The 18,520-nt window shown below is 36.8% G+C and overlaps 1 protein-coding gene across 4 annotated transcripts in view; it reads right to left on the bottom strand.

The window, feature by feature from the left end:
• Positions 1-18,520, bottom strand: part of TBCK (TBC1 domain containing kinase) — a 198,528-nt gene that overhangs the window by 81,381 nt on the left and 98,627 nt on the right. For 3 of the 4 annotated variants that reach the window (XM_074228748.1, XM_074228751.1, XM_074228750.1), the window contains 5 exons: positions 18,408-18,506; positions 16,036-16,098; positions 15,593-15,731; positions 13,288-13,338; positions 2,996-3,079 (listed from right to left, as the gene is read on the bottom strand). In XM_074228748.1, the coding sequence (XP_074084849.1) occupies positions 2,996-3,079; positions 13,288-13,338; positions 15,593-15,731; positions 16,036-16,098; positions 18,408-18,506 (436 nt within the window). The remainder of the gene's footprint in view (positions 1-2,995; positions 3,080-13,287; positions 13,339-15,592; positions 15,732-16,035; positions 16,099-18,407; positions 18,507-18,520) is intronic. The other variant, XM_074228749.1, reaches the window with a different exon arrangement.

Here is an 18,520-nt window from a genome sequence, read left to right as displayed (position 1 = left end):
AGTTTTCTGAACTGGTGACCAATTCATATTCTCCTCAGCAGTGCTAGATGTCTCTAGGTTAGGATCTGTCTCTTCTAAGTATTTCTCCATGGGCCCCGCTTTTCTCTGGTATTTTTTCATGTTGTGTTGGTGGGGCGGGGGGGGGGGTGGGGTGGGTGGGGTGGAGCTGGTTCTCAGAGGTTTGCTTTTGAAGATCCTAGAGGCGTTGTTCACTTTGGCTTAGTAATTCCATGGGCCAGCCATTAGGGAGTGCTGATTGCTTTCTCTGGAGTGTTTGAGGTCCTCACCAGCAGGGTCTGAGCTGATCTTGAACACTGGGCTGGGCCCTGTGGGAAGGAGTTAATGTCTTTCCATTGAATGAACTCTGTTGCCCTGAGGGGGTGGTGGTGGTGGTATGTGTGAGTGTGTATGTGGGGGGGGGGGGGGGAATGTTATTGTTTCTTCTGGGCAAAGGACTCCTGAAATTATGAAGTTCAGGTCCCTGCCTCAGCTGGTTGTTCTCCAGGCCTGCTCTGAGACTCTGTGCTGGAACTCACCCTCCAATAGCTCCTCTCCCCCCAGTCAAAGACTCTACAGCTTTAGCTTGATCTCCTGCCCACCACTCACTGAAGTCTCTGTGGCTGAGGCTGGTCCTCTGGTTTCCCACAGCTGCTGTCTCCAAGCTGATACTCTGCTCTTGTCCCCTGATTCACTCAAAGTCCCCTGAGACAGACCTTCTTGGTAGGTGTTCTTTCCTAGCTTCTCTTTCTGGGTTTTGTTGATCGAGTTTCTGTTATGAGGTTTTTCTCACATTATTTCCTGAGCAGAAAGAGAGCACCTATCATAGTGCCTATCTTCCCCCTGCCATCTTGGCCAGAAGAACCTTTACTTGCTTTCCAAAGTCTTTGTTGAGCTCATGCACAGCCTGAGCCAATTTTCTATTTCTCCTGGAGGCTTTGGATATAGAAGCTTCAATTTTGTCATCTTCTTAGTATGTATTGTGGACCTCCATGGAACCAAAGTAATTGTCTATTGTCAGGTTCTTTTTTTTTTCTGTTATTTGCTCATTTCCTCAGCCCATGACTGATCTGCCATACTTCCAAGGTTTTTTTTTTTTTGTTGGGGGGGTTTGGGTCACCCCAAAGGGCTCTCAATACCTCCAAGGTCTTATGAGGGTTCTGACTGCTCTCTTACCTATGTTCCAGTACGTGGATGACCAAAGGCCCACCCCTCTGCCTTGAAGCTGTAAGGAGAGGCTCTGCTCGGCTATGGTGGTGTGGGGACCTGGACTGGATCTGAGTGTGGGCAAATAGCTGAGTCCTGCCCCAGGGAGAGCAGAGAGACCTCTGTAGTTTCCCCTGGCCCCCTTCTTGTCTGTGGTTTGGGAGCTCTGGAAGCGCTGGGTGGCTCCACTGATTCACACTGCAGGATCTTACCACAGGTCTGCTCTGAGGCTGGTACTCTGTGCTAACTCTGTTGTGACAGAGTTCTCTCATCCCTTGAAGCTATCTCTGGTGATCCCTGGGGCAAGAGATCTGGACACCGCCCCCTCTGCCACAGAACCAGGTGCCCCATGGACTGTTCCTTGAGGCCTGGAGCAGGTTTGTTCTGGCCAGCTGCACTGTGACCAGCTGCACTGCAGCTTTTTTCCAACGCCCTGGTTCTAGTGAAAGAGACCTATGCTGCAATCTTCTAAGTTATCTTGGATTGGAAAACTGTATCACTCAGTCTTTCTTTGGTTTTTGCCCCTCTAAATTTTGCCTAGTCATAATTTGACAGCTTTTGGAGATTTATGAGGAATGAGTTTCCAGGAATTCCTGCCCTCACACCGCCATAGTTTAGAAGTTAGTCTGATCTCTTTTGAATGATTACGTACTTCATAGTATAAGCTTTAAAAGATTTTAAGTATTGAAAGTAATCAGTACAATACCATCTACAAAGAGGAGTACATTTAACATCAACATCATTTGGGAAAACCTGTTCATCTAGAGAATATTCCATTAGAAGGCGTGTTTGTGTGTGTTATCTGTTGTCAACTTTACTTGATTTTAGTACTTAGGAGACTACTCTACTAAACTCAAAAAATTATTTCCTTGATTGCCTCTGTTGCAGAATCTTGTACAATTTTAACATAGGCATGAGAAACAACCTATATGAAGAGGATTTTAAAGGAAGTCGTTTGCTCTAATGAGTCAAATGTGTTTTTGAAGTCTAGAAATGTTAGACAGTGAGATTTTAATAATCTTTACATACATTAAACCTCAAGGCAAATTGGGTTTCATCTGAGCTAAACTGAAATAATATTAAAATTAACAACGTCTAAGCCACACAGTCCTTTGAAAGCCCTAAAAATAATTTAACACATGCACATGCACATGTGTGCATGCCAGAGCATATGCACACATGCACACACACACACACACACACACACACACACACAGTCTCCCTTATGCTGTCACCTTCATTTGGATGTAAACTTCTTGAAGACAGGAACTGATTTGCTTTTGATATAAATAGGTGCTAGAAACATAGCCTTTGATTTTCATCAGTTTGAATACTTCTATCACTTCAATGCTACAATAGCCAGTCTTTGAGAATTAATATTTTTTCCACACTCCAAATTTATAATCCTGTAGTTATCTTGGTAATTGAGAAAATATTACTATAGTAACATTGTTGTGTGGTATAAATGAAATAATATAATATGTAATATAATACAATTTAATATAATCTATAAAAACATAACACACACACATATATAAATATATTCAGTTGTTTCAGTCATGTCTTGACATTGTGACCTCATTTGGGGTTTTCTTGGCAAAGATACTGGAGTGGTTTTCCATTTCCTTCTCCAGCACATACATAAAAATATGTTATATATACATATACATACATACATACATACACACACATACATACACCATTTTTCAAAGATTGAAGCCCTAATTAAAGGCCATCCTTTATTATTACTATTGTTCATCTAAATGAAAAAATAAGAAAGCTGTCCACTTACCTTGTATGACATGCGAGTTGTCTTTCAAAAAGAAGTTATACAGGTATTTTGGAATAAAAGCAGACATACAAGCATAAGCAAGAGCTAAAAAAGAAGTAGAAAAGGCATATAACAAATTAGAAAAAGGAACATCAAACTAATATTATGCAAGTGGCAAAGATTTATCAACAAAAATGCTAATTATAGTTGAGCTTTTCAAATTTTAGATTACTGAAATCATCTTTTTCTGAAGTGTTATTTTTTTCCCCCTAATAATTAATTGAACTTTACAACTGGAGGAAATCATTAAAGATATAGATGATCATTATCATGAACTCTATGAACCCCAAGAGACAATATATGTCACATAATATATAAGAAAAATACTAAATAAATGTGCAATTGACTAATACTATGTATCCCTGCATAGGTTACTTTGAAGTTTATATACTGAGATCTGGCAATGTAAATAAGAAGAAGCAGGTAATTTAAAGTTAAATATGTAAAAATCTTCCACAAAGGTAGGTATGTACATAGACAATGACTCTCAAGAAGAGACTAAATAAAACATGAAGAAATCAAGGCACAAGGAAATGCTATCAAATTTGTAGGAACATGGATTACTCAGGTATCAACTGAAGTGCTTCCCTTAAAACTAGGAAAATTATAAGATTGTCAGGTCATAGGAAGAACTTTTAAGGAGAGGGTTCAAGGAATTGGCATTGGCAAAGAAATAAAAATCACAGATCCAGAGTGCCCCTCCCCCTACAAAGTTACAGATAATGTGTAAATAAAAGAATGATACAGAATAGGAATTTGGGGAAAAGATTATGAATCTGAAACACAATGGTGTTTTAGAGAAAAGATGTGCGGAAGGGGGATGGCAGAGGAATTCAATTATTGAAACATCTATTTAAATTCTCTATCTTAAGTTAATAATTTCTCGACTTAACAATATTTTCATCTTTCAAAAACCAGAGGATTTAACATGTCTCACTTTTATTTAGAATTTAATTCTCAATAACTTGAATGAAAATGATGGGAAAGGGAAAGTTTCATTTTTGTCTTTGTCTCCTTTTACATAGTGTTTGGGAAAGAATAGGCAAAATATAGTGAAGAGTAAATTTCCTAAATTTAAAAAAAGAAATGACAATGGATGTTTCAAACTATAGTCTTCAAAGCTTTACTTTGTTTCATGGAAAAATTCTAAATTGTGTTATTTAAAAAAGTAATTATTTTTTCTTTTGTGTCATAGACCCCTTGGAAATTTAGTGAAGGTTGAGAATTTCTTCTCAGGAAACTGTTATTAAATTGATATAATAAAATATATAGGATTACAAAGGAAAGAAATTAAATTGAAATAGGTATTAAAATGTCAAAATCATGGATCTTAGGTTAAGAACTCTTGATTTAAAGGGATGATTGGTGAAGCAATGATCACAAGAATCTAGTCTGACTTCCTCAAAAACAAATCATGCACAAATAATATTATTTCCTTTTTTTATTAGATGATGAGTTATTAGTGATTCTATCAAATTGGAAGGTCTCCAGTGAACTGGCCCAAGAACCTGTCCTGGACTGGGGAATATTTAACCATTTTACCAATGCCTTTGGATAAAGTCCAAGGTGTAATGCCTTTCAAGTGTGGAGAAGACATAATGATGAGAAAGAGAGCATACACAATAGATGACAGATATTGAAACCAAAAGATCTGGACAAGCAAAAATGTTCTGCTGAATCCAGTAAGATGAAATTTAAGAGAACTAAACAGAACAATCTACACTTGGGTTAGAAAAATTAATTTCATATAAACAAAATTGACCAGAAAGATGTTCATCTGAAAAAAAAATTTCTTTTATAATTTCCTTTTTTCTTTTCTTTTCTTTTTTAGGTTTTTTGCAAGGCAAACGGGGTTAAGTGGCTTGCCCAAGGCCACACAGCTAGGTAATTATTAAGTGTCTGAGACCAGATTTGAACCCAGGTACTCTTGACTCCAGGGCTGGTGCTTTATCCACTAAGCCACCAGCCGCCCCTCTTTTATAATTTCTTAACATTTTTATCTAAACTTTTGAGTTCTAAATTCTATCCCTCCCTCCTTTCCTCCCTTCCCCCTTCCCTTCTTGAGATGGTAAGCAATCTGATAATACATATGCAATTATGTAAAACATTTCAATATTAGTCACTTTGTACCAGACCACTTGAATAAAAGAAAAAAAATGAAGGTGAAAATAGTATGCTTTAGTTTGTATTCAAGCAATATCAGTTCTTTCTCAGGAGGTACATAGTATTCTTCATCATTATTTCTTTGGGATTGTCTTGGATCTTTGTATGGCTGAGAATAAGTCAAGTCATTCACAATTCTTCATCAAAAAATATTGTTGTTACTGTGCACAAAGTTCTCTTGGTTCTGTTCACTTAGCTACCCATAAGTTCATGTTAGTCTTTCCAGGTTTTTCTGAAATCATCCTGCCTGTCATTTCTTATAGCACAATAATATTTTATTACAATTATACACCACAGCTCTGATTGCCAATTCTTAGCCATAACTAAAAGAGCTGTTATAAATATTTTTGTATAAATAGGGAGGTCCTTTCCCCTTTTTTTTTTTTCAATGTCTTTGGGCAACAGACCTAGTAATGGTATTGCTGGGAATACACAGTCTTATAGCTTTTGGGGCAAAGGTTCAAATTGCTCTCCAAAATGTTTGGATCAGTATCACAATTTCACCAACAATGCATCAGTGCCCTAGTTTTCCCACATCCTCTCCAACAGTCAATATTTTCCTTTTTTGTCATATTAACCAATCTGATAGGTGTGAAGTGGTATCACAGTGGTGTTTATGTGATCAATAGTGACTTATAGAATTTTTTCATTTGACTATAGATGGCTTGGATTTCTTCATCTGAAAACTGCCTGTTCACATCCTTCAATCATTTATCAAATGGAAAATGATTTACATTTTTATAAGTGAGATCTTTATCAGAGATAATGAAAAAAGTGAGATCTTTATCAGAGATACTTAATGAAAAAATATTGAACAAATATCTTAAGGTTTTAATAGCATTCAAGTGTAATATGAGTCAACAGTGAGATATGGGTAAACAAAAAAAAGCAAAGCAATCTTAGGATGAGAAAAGAGGCAAAGTGTTCAAGACTAAAGACATGATCATAGCTGTAAGTATTTTCTTGCAGTCAGACCCTATCAAAAGTACTGAATAAAATTTTTGGAAGGTCATTGTTATTCTGGATAGCATCTATAAATAAAAGTTGTTAAGATGATAAACATATTCAAGATCATGTCCTAGGAGGAGTGAATGAAGGAATTAGGGACTTTAAATCTATGAAAAAAGATTAAATTAGTTAATAGGGGAAATACTGTACCTTTAAATGCAAACATGAATAAAATAGAGGAAAAAGGAGATCAATGAACTGAGCATGCAACTAAAAAAAGCTAGACAAAGAACAAATTTAAAATACCCTAATTAAATATAAAATTAGAAATTCTGAAAATCAAAAGTAAGAATACAATTAAACTAATTAATAAAACTAAGAGTCGGTTTTATGAAAAAAAATAAATTAGATAAAACTCTGGTTCATTGATTTAAAGAAAAAGAAAGAAGAAAGTGAAATTACCAGTTTAAAAAATGAAAAAGGTGAATTCATCACCTATGAGGAAGAAATTAAAGTAATAATTCGTAGCTAATTTGCCCAACTGTACTGTATGACAATAAATTTGACAAGCTAAATGAAATAGATGAATATTTACAAAACTATAAACTCAGGTTGAAAGAAGAGGAAATTTAAATACTTACATAACCTCACCACAGAAAAAAGAAATTCAACAAGCTATCAATGAACTCTCTAAGACAAAATCTCCAGGCCAGATGGATTCACAAGTAAATTCTATCAAACATTCAAGGAACAATTAGCTCCAATTCTGTATAAACTATTTGGAAAAAATAGGTGATGAGGGAAGTCTGTCAAATTTCTTTTATGACATCAGTATGGTACTGATACCTAAATCAGAAAGAGTAAAAACAAAGAAAGAAAATCATAAACCAATTTTCCCTAATGAATATGGATGCACAAATTTTAAATAGAATATTAATAAAGCAATTATAGCAAGTTATCACTAGTATAATACACAATGATCAAGTAGGATTTATACCAGGAATGCAAAGTTGGCTCAATGTCAGGAAAAACCATCAACAAAATTGACCATATCAATAACAAATTGAACAGAAATCATATCACTCTCGATAGATGCTGAAAAAGCATTTTTTTTCCAAGGCAACCAGGGTTAAGTGGCTTGCCCAAGGCCACACAGCTAGGTAATTATTAAGTGTCTGAGGCCGGATTTGAACTCAGGTTTTCCTGACTCCAGGGTCGGTGCTCTATCCACTGCACCACCTAGTCGCCCCTGAAAAAGCTTTTGCAAAATACAGAATTCATTCCTATTAAAAACAGTATAAAACACAGGAATAAATGGAGTATTCATTAAAATAAGCTGTATCTATCTAAAACCATCAACAAGGATTATATGTAATGGGACAAACTAGAAGTATTCCCAGTAAAATCAGGGTATGAAACAAGGAAGCCTGTTATCACCATTGTACTAATATTGTATTAGAAATGTTAACTTTAGCAATAAGAAAAGAAAAAGAAATTGACTAGATTAGATAGAAATTGATTAGATAGAAAATAAATTGATTAGAATAGATGATGAAGAAACAAAACTCTCACTCTTTGCAGGTGATATGATAGTATACCAAGAGGACCTTAGAAAATCATCTAAAAAAAATTACTTAAAAGACTTAGCAATTTTAGCAAAGACACAGGATATAAAATAAACCCACATAAAGAATCAGCATTTCTATATATTACTAATAAGACACAACATCAAGAGATAGAGAAATTCCATTTAAAGTAACTGTAGACAACATAAAATACTTGGGATTGTACCTATCAAGGCAAACTCAGAAACTATATGAAAACCGCTATTATATCAAATAAAAATCAGATCTAAATAACTGGGCAAATACCAATTGCTCATGGGTAGGTTGAGCTAATACAATGCAAATGAAAATTCTACCTTAATTAAATTACTTATTCAGAGACATACCAAAAAAACTTCCAAAAATTACTTTAGTGAGCTAGAAAAAGTAGCAACTAAATTCATATGGAGGAACAAAAAGATCAAGAATATTAAGGGAATTAATGGAAAAAAAATCCAAAGGAAGGAGGTCTAGCTATACTAGATCTAAAACTATTATAAAGCATTAGTCATCAAAAGCATCCATGGTACAGATTAGGTGTAAAAAACACAGCAGGAAATGATTATAGTTATCCACTATTTGATGAACCCAAAGGTTCCAGCTTCTAGGATAAAAAACTCACTCTGATAAAAACTGCTGGAGAAAACTGGAAGATACTGGCAGAAACTAGCCGGAGACAACAACACACATCCTATACCAGGGGAAGGTTGAACTGGATGCAGGAATTAAACATAAAAGATGGTATAAGCCAATAAGAAGAACCAGGAATAGTTTATCTGTCAGATCTATGGAGAGAGGAACAGTTTTTGGCTATAGAAGAGATAGTCCCATCACTCATGTTTTTATAGAACAATTACATTCTACCACATTCATATACCACAATTTGTTCAGTCATTCCCTAGTTGATGGGCATCCCTTCAGTCTTCAATTCTTTGCTAACCACAAACAGGGTTGCTATGATTGTTTTTTGTACAAGTGATATTTTTACCCTTTTGCATGATCTGAAGAACTAGAAAACATTTTAAAAGACAAACTGGATAATATTGATTACATTAAATTAAAAAGTTGTTGCACTAACAAAACCAATGCAACCAAGATTAAAAGGAATGCAGTAAGTTGGGAAAAGATTTTAACATCTAGTGTTTCTGGCAAAGGGCTCAGTTCCAAAATATACAGAGATTTGAATCAAATTTATAAGAACACAATCATTTTCTATTTGATAAATGGTCAAAGGATATGGAAAGGCAATTCTCAAAAGAAGACATCAAAGCTATCTAAAGCCATATGTAAAACTGCACTAAATCATCACTGATTAGAGAAATGCAAATTAAAATAATTCTGAGGTACCATTTCACACCTATTAGATTGGCCAATATGACTAAAAAGGAAAATGATCAATGTTGGTGGGGATGTGGGAAAAATTGACACTAATGTATTGTGGGTGGAGTTGTGAACTGATTCAACCTTTTGAGAGAGCAATTTGGAAATATGTCCAAAGGGCAATAAAGATGGGCATGCCCTTTGATCCAGCAATACCACTAGTGGTTCTGTATCCTAAAGAGATCATGCAAAAGGGTAAAAACATCACTTGTACAAAAACAATCATAGCAGCCCTGTTTGTGGTAGCAAAGAATTGAAAACTGAAGGGATGCCCATCAACTAGGGAATGACTGAACAAATTGTGGTATATGAATGTGATGGAACATTGTTCTATAAAAAAGCATGAGGGGTGGGACTTCAGAAAAACCTGGAAAGACTTGTGTTTAAGAGTAAACAAAATACCCCCCCCACAAAAATATAAAACCTCATGAGAAATAAAGTAAAGAAAAAGAAATAAAAAATGTGTTTCAGTCTGTGTTCCAATACCATTAGCTCTATCTTGAGTGGATCACTTTCTTTATCATAAGTCCATCATAGTAGTTACTTCCATATTTTTCCTCCTTTGTTACTGATTGTAATTCCCTCCATCCATTCCTCCCCACTCCCATCTATTATATTTTCTTTCTCCTTTAACTGTCCCTTTTCAAAAATGTGCTGTGGGGCAGGCAAGTGGCACAGCAGAGAGAATGCTGGCCCTGGAAGAGATCCCAAGTTCACATCCCACCCCAGAGACCCAGTAACCACCTGGTCCCTTGGTCCTGGACAGACCAACCAATCCCAGCACCTTGAAAAAAGTAAAAAAAAGAAAATGTGTTATATCTGACTATCCTCTCCTATGATCTACCCTCTCCTCTATCACCCACATCCCCCCGCCTCCCCCTGTCCACCTTCTCTCCTTTTTCTTCCTCATGTCTATACCTTATTGAGTGTGTATACTGTTTCCTCTCTGAGTCATTTCCGATGAGAATAAAGGCTCCCTCATTCCCCCTCACCTTCCCTCCTTCCATACCATTGTAAAAGCTACAAGAAGTATCATTTATATGAAATATCTTAGCCTATTCTACCTCTCCTTTCTCTTATTCCCAGTACATTTCCCTTTCACCCATTGACTCCATTTTTACCATATATTATATATTCAAATTCAGCTCTCTCCTGTGCCTCATAGATAAAAGCTCCTTCTACCTACTCTATTAAATGAGAAGGTTCATGTGAGTATTGTCAGTATCATCTTTCCATGCAGGAATACTCACAGTTCATCATCATCATTAAGTCCCTCATAATTTACTCTTCTCCTCCACTCTCTATGCTTCATCTGAGTCCTATACTTGAAGGTCAAACTTTCTGTTCAACTCTGATCATTTCAACAGGAACATTTGAAATTCCTGTTTCATTGAAAGTCCATCTTTTTTTTTCCCCCTGGAAGAGGATGTTCAGTTTCATTGGGTTGATTCTTGGTTACATTTCAAGCTCTTTTGCCTTCTGGATTATATTCCAAGTCCTATGAGTCTTTAATGAAGATGCTGCTAAGTCCTATTTGATCCTAACTGCAGCTCCGCAATATCTGAATTTTGTCCTTCTGGCTCCTTGTAATATTTTCCCTCTGACTTGGGCATTCTGGAACTTGGCTATATTTCGGGGGGTTGTTTTTTTTGGATCTCTTTCCAGAAGAGATGGGTGGATTTTCTCAATTTCTATTTTGACCTCTGCTTCTAGGAAATCAGCGCAATTTTCCAGCAGGAATTCTTTAAAAATGAGGTCAAGGCTCTTTTCCTGATCATGACTTTCGGGTACCCCAATAATTCTTAAATTACCTTTCCTGGATCTGTTTTTCAGATCACTTGTTTTTTCAATGAGATATTTCACATTTTCTTCTAAATTTTCATTCTTTTGGTATTGAAGTATTGTGTCTTGATTTCTTGCAAAGTCAACAACTTCCTACATCTGAAGGTTTTATTTTCCTCAGAGAGCTTTCTTATCTCCTTTTCTAATTGGCCAATTCTGCTTTTTAAAGCATTCTTCTCCTCAATAACTTTTTTTTAGGTTTTTGCAAGCCAAATGGGGTCAAGTGTCTTGCCCAAGGCCACACAGCTAGGTAATTATTAAGTGACTGAGACCGGATTTGAACCCAGGTACTCCTGACTCCAAGGCCGGTGCTTTATCCACTACGCCATCTAGCTGCCCCTCAATAATTTTTTGAATTGTTTTATCCATTTTACCTAAGCTGGTTTTTAACATGTTATTTTCCTCAGCATTTTTTTTTGATCTCCTTGACTATGCTGTTGACTTCATTTGTTTTCCCCAATTTTTCTTTTCTCTCCCTTACTTGATTTTCAAAATCTTTTTTGAGCTCTGTCACAGCCTGAGCCCAACTTCTATATTTCTTGGAGTCTTTAGAGGCAGAAGCTTGGACTTTCTCATCTTCAGATTGAGTATTTTGATCTTCTATGGGACCAAAGTAATTGCTTATGGTCAGGTTCCTTTTTTTCCCCCCCCATTTACTCATTTCCTGTGCTTTGTTTTAGGGGTGCTTCCTGAGCTTTTGAGTTTTATTGGGACACCCCCTCACACACAAGGACCTCAGTGTGTGAGGCTCTGACTGTTCTCCTGGTCTCTGAATGACCACAAGCTCATGCCTCTGCCCCAGAGGCTGTGTGGGGGGGCTACTCTATGGGGGACCTAGACTGAGACCAGGGTCTGAGTGTGCTCACAGTACCAGAGTCCTGTTCCAGGGACAGTCTCCCTCCACTCCCTTACTTCCTTGTCTGGAGGCTCCTGCTGGAGAGCCCCACAGACTGCATCCATGTCCTGGCATTTGGGCTGTGCTGAGTGCCAGCCGTACTGAGGGCCTGGGATGCGCAGAGTGCTGTGGCCATGCTGAGGGCCTGGTCTTTGTGCTGGCTTTGGCAGAGGTCTCCCTGCTGATCTTCCAAGTTGTGCATGGTGCTCCCTGGGGTGCAGGTCAGGAAACTGCTTCTGCTGCCAGGTGCTGGTGCTCCCAGGAGCCCTGGGGCTGTTCCTGGAAGGCTGAAGTTCTTTCTCTTTGATGTGGTGCTGCCCCTCCAATCCCATGGAATAGAACTTCCCACTATTTTCCAGGTTACCTTGGGCTAGAGAATTGCCTCACTGGATCTTTCTGTGGGTTCTGTTTCTCAAAAATTTAATTAGAATCATAATTTTAGGGTTTTTGAAATATTTTGGAGAGAGCACCTAAGAGAGGCTCTCCTTGTGCCGCCATCTTGGTTCCACCACTATCCTGAATTTTTAAAAATTTGTCTTATGCATTGTCATTTTCTCTCTTTTTTTTTCTGTTTGGATTTGATTTTTCTTTCACAACATGATCATTGTGGATCTTTGTTTAGCATGATTTATAAATGTAGAGCCTATACTAAGATTACTTTCTGTCAGGGGGTGGGATTGGGAAGGGAGGAAGGCAAGGAGAAAAATACAAAACTAAAACTCTTGTAAAAAATGATTGCTAAAAACTACCATTGCATGCAGTTGAAAAAAAATATTTGAATTTTTTTTAAAAAAAGAAAAGAAAAATGAGTAGATTTAGGAAGGAACCTGAAATTGTTTTTAACTATTTGAATGTCGAGAAAAAATAATTGGCACAAAGGATAAAACAAATAACAGTGGATAAAAGCTGCAGAGAGATATATTTCTGATTGATGTAATGGAAAATTTTTTTACATTTTGAAATATATAATGGGCTACTTGAGTGTTTTCCCCCTTTCACAGAAAATATTCTAGGAAAAGATGAATTATCAGTGATCTTACCAATTTTTGCTCAAATATGTGTTACAGAAAATGACTGCTGATATCCCTTCCAATTCTGAGATTCTGTGAAATACCTAAGAGATTTCTAGGAAATTAGGTTCTATATGGAGGTTCCCATAAAAAAGACCTATTAATGACATAATAAACTGCAAATGTTTAAGAGTATAGGTTATATTCTCCCACAAGTCTTTATAACTTACTGATCAAAACAGAGGATCTTGCAAGTTTAGTAATTCCATCAAGATACTAAAATGGTTTAGAGGAATACAGCCACAGAAATTTAACAGCAACTTTCTACCTGGCAAAGACTTATAGACTAGAAGCTCAAAACAAATGTATTAAAAAGTTTAAATACATTATTCAAAACACAAAGATGCTTACCTTCATTGTTGAAATTTAAATACAGGAATGGAGCACAGAGAGAATCAAGACCTAGGAGGGAAAAAACACTCATAAATTTAGTTGATGGAAATACAGACATATAATTATCTTCTTCATCTATACTTACTCTATTGAATATGCATCCCTAATAACATTCTACAAGAAATGCATATTAGCTGATGATTATAGTGTTGAAATATTCTTCAATTTACCTGTAAAGGAATCTTCAATGCAGAACACATTAAGTAATAACATCTGTATGGTACTGTAATAGATACTGGAGACAAGACTTATGGTTCAATACCATCTATGGAGGGTGTAGAGGGGAAATCAGGAAAGGCCTCATGTATGATAACACTGAAACTGAGAGGAGGGATTCTGAGTCACAGAAATGAAGCAGGTCTGCTCTGTGGACATGAGGATCACTTGAGCAATGTTTGGAAAGCATGGCTCCACCCTGGTCAGGCCCTCACCAAATCAATCATGAACTACTGCAGCAACCTTCTCATTGTCTCTACATAACCACCAAAGTGATCTTCCTATGACACAGGTTGGACAATACCACCCCTTTCTCCCTGTTGTATCTAGAATACTCTACCTGGCATTTGAAACCCTTTACTTCCTGGCCCCTTGGTTCCTTTCTGGATTTCTTACACTTCACCTACTCTCTGATCCGACCACACTGCCTGGTGGCCAAGAAGGACAGCTCCTGCAAGGTTCAGGGGGGACAGGCAACACCCCCTTTCAGACCTTCATCCCTCCTGCTGCTCCTCACCCCTGCTGCTCTGCCTCTCCACAGCCTCCCCTCTACAGGACCTCCCCTCTCCACTGCCTCTATCTGTGAAGGAGAACTTCATCTGCTCAGGGGACTGTGCAGCCCTTCTTTAAATGTGTAGAAGAGTGCCAGACTTGGAGGGGAAGCTTGTCGACTGCTTGGCAGTTTGCTTCTAATGAAGAAATTTTATTTGCCAAGGAGATAATAAAGGAAAATAAGAACTATATTGAAATGTAGGCCATCAAGGGAAAGATGAAGATGTAAAGTGTAAAAACTTGTCAGCAAGAGTTTGACATGTGGAGGCTGAATGGCATCAATCTTTGGCTGGCACTATGGAAATGAGTGGCAAGCACTGAGCCCAGAGCCAGGGGCACTAGGAACAATGAAAAAATGGGGAATTGCATGAATACTAGTATTGGTATAGTGCCTTTAAGGTGGCAAAGTATTTTTATACTAATTATCTCCATTGAGCCTCATACCAACTTGATAAAATAGGCATGACAGGTATTATTATTGCTATTTTACAGATGAGGAAACAAAGGCTCAAGAAAGGTAGAATGGGTCTATGATCACACAACTAATAAAGTGCTTGCCACACATTACACATCTGATAGATATTTATTGATTGAATGATGTAACTACTAATCATCTGGTATAAAATTTGACCCAGGTCTTCCTAATTCATAAGAAGGAACTTTTAGGATGTTTTCCTCAAGTCTTCTGTTTCCTGACAAATGTGAATGGAATAAATATGAAAGAAAATCATCTTAAAACAACTAAGCACTGAAAGAAAAAAACATTAAAGCCTTCTATTGTTTCCAGGTAGAATCAATTCACACTCTTTCTTGCTTCTGTTTTCTGTAGCTGGTTTGTTTGGTCCAACTCCATGGTGCATGTCATCGCTACAGGTGTCAAGACTCAACACCTTCTCGACTCTCTGAACCTCTTCCAATGGAGGGCTGAAAAATAAACTTCTTCCCCAAATCTTCCTTCATGGATTTAGAGGTAACTCTCCACTTTCTATCAGCAGTTCTGCTTGGCTTGATTTCATAAACACCAGATCCCTGAGTTGGTACTCTCTCACCCTGCCAATTCCTCTCCCCTTCAGATTAGAAGTTCTCTGATGACAAGAAATGAATTTGTCTTGTTTCTATCTCCAGAATTCAGCACAGCACCCAACACACAGCAGGTGTACTTAAATATTTATTGAATTAAACTTAACTTTTCAAATGAGATTGCTATAACTTGTACCATAATATGCCATGCTCCAGGTCTCTGGCCTAGAAACCTTGTCTCTCCCATCTCTCCCCTTCCTCATTTTTCCACTCTTTTTCTCTAGGTTGTTTTCCCCCATTTGAAGGTAAGCTCCTTGAGAGTTAGGGATTGTCTTTTTGTTTATATTTATGCTTCTAGTCCTTAGCACATGGCAAGTCCCTATGACTACACTACTCTCCCTCCCCCACCCCCAGCTTCCATCTGTCACACCAGAGCTTACAACCATAACTAACATAACCAATATCAACCACCTACCTTGCCAGTACACAAGATCGGGATGGGAAACAACCCAAGCCTTTAAGACCCGCCTAAACTTTGCATGGCCTTCTGGAGAGGACAGCAACTCATCATACTGATGGCAGCGAGGGATGTCCACTTCAATCTGTAAGACAGACTATCCTTAGGGTAGAATTAGGAGGATCACAGAGATGCTTAATAACTCATAAATGAGGAAAGGAATGTACATTTCAGGGAAAACCACATTTGTAATTTCTGAGAAACAGGAAAGATGAATATTTATTTTTAACACACATAATTTTTAGGAAAAAACAACCAATTCATTCATTTGGAAATTTTTTCTATGGCTCAGATTTGTGCCTGACTGCTATTTTTTTGAAGCTGTTTTTTTCTTTTAGAATTCTAAGACTTAAAAATGTGGCAAAAGCATTTCAACTTATGTATGGAGAAGAAAGCCATACTTGTCGATCAGTAGGAATTGGAGTGTCTTTATCGATGGCATCATATTTGGCATGAATGGCACCCTGAAAAGAAAAAAAAAGTACTATTATTTCCCAGAAACTTTTAATTGGTTATAAACATATGAATGGAAGCTATCTTTAGAAACATTTAAAAGAGGTTTCTCTAAAGCATGTTACAACACACATGTAAGAGCCTGCCCATTTTCAAACAGGAATCACCATTCCAAACTCCATAAAACCCAAGTGCAGAAACATGTTAAGACTTTGCCAGACATACAATTACCTGAACTTGAAAAGTGACTCCAAATTTCAACTAGTATTTTCTCAGAACCTGAAGAGCTTACTCTACACTTAGATAAGAGTCTGTTTGACTAAGGATAAGATAATGCTAATGATTAACTATGACAACAGGGATATCTGAGTAGTGAGAATATGAGGAGTTTAGGGGAGGAACACAGAGTGACAGATATTTGGATCATAAATTTAGTTTACGAAGAGATCCTAGAGGCCAAGGAGTCCAACCCCCTCATTTTATAAAGAAACTGAAGTCCAGAATGGTTGGATTAGTTTACAAATCTACTAACAATGTATTACTAACAATGTCCTAATTTTTCCATATCCCCTCTAACATTTGTCACCTTCCTTTCCTGTCATATTAACTAATGTGATAGGTATAAGGTAATAACTTGGAGTTATTTTAATCTGTATTTCTCCAATTGACAGTGATTTTCCAAAAAATATTTATGTTTTGATATTTTATTTTATTTTTCCACTTACATGTTATGAAGGTTTTTCAACACTCATCCATATGCATATGCATATTTTTAAGTTACATAATTTCCTTCCACTTTCCCTTCTCACCCCCCACCTCCAGCAGTGAACAGTCAGTTGAATATTGCATATGCACATTTAACATGCTTACAGTTTAGTCATTTTTGGTATGAGGAATTAGAATTAAAGGAAAAGAAAGAAAACCAGAAGCTAGTAAAGAAATATATGAGAAATTTTTATAGAGTGAATGTAGTGTTCATTCAGATATTATAGGGTTTTTTGTTTTCTTTTCTTTTTCTTCCTCTGGATGGGGATAACATTGTCCAGAGCAGGTCTCCCAGAGTTTTCCTAGTTCTCTGAACTGCTGAGAGGAGCTGTATCCATCAAGGTTGATCTTCTCACAATGTCATTGTTAATGTACAGAATGTTCTTTTGGTTCTACTCCCTTCACTCAGAATCAGTTCCTGTAATTTATTCCCTTATTCTCTAGAGTCTAGCCATTCATAGTTTCTTGGTTTTTTTTTTTTTTTTTAGTTTTTTGCAAGGCAAATGGGGTTAAGTGGCTTGCCCAAGGCCACAGAGCTAGGTAATTACTAAGTGTCTGAGGCCAGATTTGAACCCAGGTACTCCTGACTCCAGGGCACTGCTCCACCTAGCTGCCCCCCCCATTCATAGTTTCTTATAGAACAATAATACTCCAATAATATTCATATATTATAACTTGTTCAGTCATTTCTCAATAGATGGAATCCCCTCAATCCAATTCTTTGCCAATCAGTGATTTAGAGCATTTTTTCAACTAATTTAAGACTATAGCTTAACACATAACATTAAAACACCCTGAATTCTGTCAGTGTATCTAGCCAGAGATAAGAGAACCTATCTGGGAACCAGCAAATTTTATAGATTGCTTCACTAATTTAACTCTGCATTATTTAAAGATATTTAGGATTATTTAAACAGGATTATGCAAATATAGGATCTATGACTTCTGAACAATAGGGAACTCCTGGTATGGAACTCCCTCCACCAACACAAATAACAATACTTCCATAATAAAGAGTTAATTGAATGAGAGATTGTAAAACAGTCTATTTTTTTAAATTACTATTTTCATAGAAACTTAGTTTTAAAGCTAGAAGGGACTTGGGAAGGCACTGGATCTAATCTTCTCATTTTGCAGATGAAAAAATTGGGTCTGAGAGAGTTGAAATCATAGAATTTACATAAAGTTTTGACCCAGGTTTTTCTAATTCCAATATACCTATCCTATGCTAAAATGGAACGAAGATTTTTTTTTACTTTACTTTAATAAAAATTTCAGCAACAAAGTAAATCTGATGAAAGAATTCTATAATAACTTTGTTATTTTTCTATTAAATTGCTTTTTCCCCTAATTTAAACTATATCAATCTAATCAGAAATGATGGACATAAATGTAAAGCTTCCAACATGCTATCTGTTCTGTTATTTTAGTGCCCTCTCATAATGACTTGAAACAGATAGAATATAAGAAGGCTTTTAGCTTTTCTCCTTCATCTTTTCTGGCATTTCTGATCGGTTTCAATTACTTACATGCCTCTCTTCTCTTTCATTCTTACCTCAACTCCCAGGAGGGCAGCCCAAGTTAAACCTCTCATGAGTGGAGGAATGTCAACTCTGGCTTCTTTCCAGATTTGATTTTTTTTGTATGGGTAAGCCTATGGAATGAAAA

This window comes from Macrotis lagotis, chromosome 3 (genome assembly GCF_037893015.1).
Source record: "Macrotis lagotis isolate mMagLag1 chromosome 3, bilby.v1.9.chrom.fasta, whole genome shotgun sequence".
NCBI classification, from domain to species: Eukaryota; Metazoa; Chordata; class Mammalia; order Peramelemorphia; family Peramelidae; genus Macrotis; species Macrotis lagotis.
Note: the sequence above shows the minus strand (reverse complement) of the source record. Positions and strands in the feature narration are given on the sequence as shown.